At 40.4% G+C, this 3,788-nt stretch overlaps 1 protein-coding gene across 1 annotated transcript; it reads right to left on the reverse strand.

The window, feature by feature from the left end:
* Window positions 1-873: 873 nt before the first annotated feature.
* On the reverse strand, window positions 874-3,335 carry LOC108364254 (uncharacterized). The gene is made up of 2 exons (XM_017617853.1): window positions 1,149-3,335; window positions 874-945 (listed from the first exon to the last, which is right to left on the reverse strand). Exons 1-2 carry the CDS (start codon window positions 3,333-3,335, stop codon window positions 874-876), a joined length of 2,259 nt encoding a protein of 752 aa, XP_017473342.1.
* Between the last annotated feature and the right edge of the window lie 453 nt (window positions 3,336-3,788).

Below are 3,788 nucleotides of genomic sequence, written 5' to 3' on the forward strand. Positions count from 1 at the left end.
TCGGAAATAAGTAGAGCTCCGCATAACTCTAACCGGGGAAGCGAAATGGTTTTTAGAGGCGCAACTTTTGTTTTTGCTAAGAGAAGATGAGAGGATATATTTCCATGATTATTTGCACGCAGATAAATCACCCCCGCGTATGCCTTTTCCGAGGCGTCGCAAAAGGCATGAATTTCGATGGGAGATTCATCGGTATATTCCACCCAACGCGGAATTTTGATGAAGCCTATGAACCTATAATTTTCGACAAAGTCTTTCCATTGAGGAAGTGTTTGGGAACTTAAAGGTTTATCCCAAGGGGTATTATCTTTCCAAATTTGTTGCATTATGATTTTAGCTGTAATCACTATGGGAGCTAACCAACCGGCAGGGTCGAAGAGTTTGGATATTGTCGATAAGACTTCTCGTTTCGTGTACGAATTTTTGAAGGATGGTGGTTGAACCATGAAATAAAAATGGTCTAATCGAGCGTTCCACCTGATTCCTAGCGCCTTTGTGTTACTCGTTTCATCAAAATCTAGAAAATCCTTATCCAACATATGATCCTTAGGAAGGCCTATTAACAAGTCTTTCGAATTTGAGGACCACTTTCTTAGCAAAAAACCTGCACTTGCGAGAGCGTCTATCAATTCATTCCTTGCACGTAGAGCAGTAGAAATATCAGGAAACCCTGCTAAAACGTCATCAACGTACATTGAATTTCTTAGAATTTGTGCCGCCATTGGATGCGAATTCTGACAGTCGTCAGCTAATCTAAGAAGTGTCCGAATCGCTAAGTATGGAGCGCAGTTGATTCCGAATGTAACAGTTTTCAGCTGATAATCTTCAATGTCGCTATTCTTATCACTACGAAACAAAATTCTCTGAAAAGGTCTATGGTCTGGATGAATCAATATTTGGCGATACATTTTTTGTATATCGCTGTTGAATACAAACTTGTATATCCTATACCGTACAAGAAGTAATGTTAAGTCTGATTGAAGGACTGGACCTGTGTATAAAATGTCGTTAAGACACACACCATTTGACGATTTGCTGGAGGCATTGAATACTACTCTCAACTTAGTAGAGGTACTTTCAGGCTTAAGAACTGAGTGATGAGGAAGGTAGAAATGGGATGGAAAATGCTGAAAATTAGGAATAGCTACCCGCTCCATGTGATCTAACTCCAAATATTCCTTAACGACGTTGTCATAATTAGCTTTAAGCCCACTGTCTTTCTGCAGCCTACTTTCATTTCGAATAAACTGTCGTAGTGCATTAGGGCGTGATGATCCTAGTTTGATTTCCGTAGGAAATTCCTTTTTAAAGGGCAGTGATACGATGTATCTGCCTTCTGGATTTCTGGTGGTGGTTTTTGTGTAAAGCTCTTCACAGAACTTGTCCTCCTCACTCTGAAGATTTCGTTTTGGGACCTCCTCCAATTCCCAAAACCGTCGAAGTTGGTTGTCCATGGTATCATCATCTCCTATTGAGACCTTTGTAGCAAAGCAGGAAACGTGTGCAGTGGAAGCTGCCCCAGTGACAATCCACCCGAACACCGTTTCTTGGGATAAAAGGTTGTTGTGAAGACTTCGTTTCACTCCCTCCATCATAACCTTGGGGTATAAATCACCACCAATCAAGACATCTATGGGACCGCTTTGTAAAAAATTAGGATCCGCTAAAGGAATTTTAGGTAACTCATCCAAAATGGATGCATGCAATGAATTAGAAGGCAGGTTGCCGGTAATTTGTGGTAACACAAACGCGGTTGCTTCTATTTGCAAGTTTGGATTGCGTGGTGAACCCAAAACAAACGCACAGAACTTCGAGGCACTTGAAGATACCTTTTTGTTCAAACCAGAAATTGTCGCATTCGTTTTGGAATATGGTAGTCTTAAGAGATTTCGGACTCGTTCCGAAATGAACGATGCTTCCGATGCTGAATCGATCAAAGCTCGAGCACTATATGTAGAGCCTAAATAACAAATATGAACTATAGCAGTTCCAAGTAAAGCTGAACCTAAGTTTTTCGATTTATCTGAAAGCTTGTAGCTACTATTAGAGGTAGTGGACTGTATATGAAAGGTTTGTGATGAAGCCCCCTGAGTTGTCACTTGACTATTGTTCTGAGCAATTGTGCTCACTCTATGTAGTAGAGTGTGATGCCTGCTATTGCACGTTGTGCATGAATAATTGGTTTTGCAGTCTTTTACTGAGTGCCCCCTCGTAAGACAGTTGAGACAGGAGCTATGCTTCTTTACTGTGGCATACCTATCACTAATAGAAAGATTTAAAAACTTTTTGCAAAGTCTTAAAACGTGTTGTTGCTTTGGGCATAGTACACAACTTGTGGAATTTGCTACCTTGGTAGCATGTGACAACCTTTTTTGGCCACCGGTGTTCTGCGCATGCTGAGGCGGCCGCTGAAGCTGATGTGCTGATGATGAATTTGCAGGGCCTTTAACATCCACGATCGATTCCAGAGTACGGTAGCGTTGGGTTAGAAAGGCGTCCATTTGACTCCATTCCGGAAGAGCAGCTTTGTCTAAGAGGGTCTGTTCCCACAGGCTGAGTGTTCCCTCTGGAAGTCTAGTCGAACACAGAAATACAATAATTGGATCCCAGTTTGCCACATCAACCTCGTATATTGCTAAAGCTGCTAAGCACCCATTAATGCTTCGTTGGAGGTCCTTTAATGCTGAAGCGCTTTCAGTCCGCATGACTGGTAACGCGAACAGCAACTTCAGCTGGCTATTAACTAAAACGCGTTTATTTTCATATGTAGCTTTGAGGTTAGCCCATGCTAAGTCAAAGCCTTGATTTGTTAGTGGAGATTTACTAACAATTTCTTTCGCTTCTCCACTTGTCTTTCGAAGCAGGTGACACAGTTTTTCAACGTCGCTTAGACGCGAATTATTTATATAAATGGCCGTAAAAAGATCGCGAAAACTTGGCCAAGATACATAGTCGCCACGAAAAACCTCAGTATCGCAAGGTGGTAGCTGCAAGTTATGGAGCGAAAGCGATGCGTTGGCATGAAGGCCTTGAGGTGTTTGTGGATCTTCCTTGATTTTTTGCAGGCATTCCGTAATGCAACTTATACAGGAGAGGTAATCTTTTAAAGTAGCCGAATATTTGGCTCTTACTGCCTCTACCTCTCCATCTTCCTTAAGAGACTGCATACATTTCTCATACGCAGCCTTAGTCTTACCCCAATGCTCGCCGAGCTCCTCTTTCATAATCTCTAATGAAATTTTGGAATGTTCGATCAAAGTCGTTGCGTTGAAATTCGCATTGAATTCGACGACTTGATCGGAACATCGCGTGAAAAGATTTAGAGCAGTCGACATTCTTTACCCAATTACAATGAAAATATGGAAAGAATAAAGAAGCAAGATTGCTTTGATTCTTAATAAATTACGTAAATGACAATGTATACCCGCAAAACCCAAACAATGAGTTGATCCCAAACAATGTAGAAATCAAAAAGAGTATGCAACAAAAATCTTTTAAATATAAAAAACATATGACAACTGACGTATCTGATTTTATTTACATATAATAGAACAAATTTCCTACTGGGATGTTTAATATGTATCTGTAAAGCTGCATATTTTACATATGTACAGACGTCTGCAAGTATTCACATATACACGCAATGATAGATGTTAAGTGTACTTTATATGTTTCTATGTACGTACGTATGTTACGCGAAAAATCATCCAAATAGAGAAACAAATCAACAAGAAAAAGTTAGATGCGTATATATGTATTGTATGTACAAACGTATGTACACATGCATG

Source organism: Rhagoletis zephyria, unplaced genomic scaffold, assembly GCF_001687245.7.
Source record: "Rhagoletis zephyria isolate East Lansing unplaced genomic scaffold, Rhagoletis_zephyria_1.1 Rzeph_scaffold_01508, whole genome shotgun sequence".
Taxonomy (NCBI): domain Eukaryota; kingdom Metazoa; phylum Arthropoda; class Insecta; order Diptera; family Tephritidae; genus Rhagoletis; species Rhagoletis zephyria.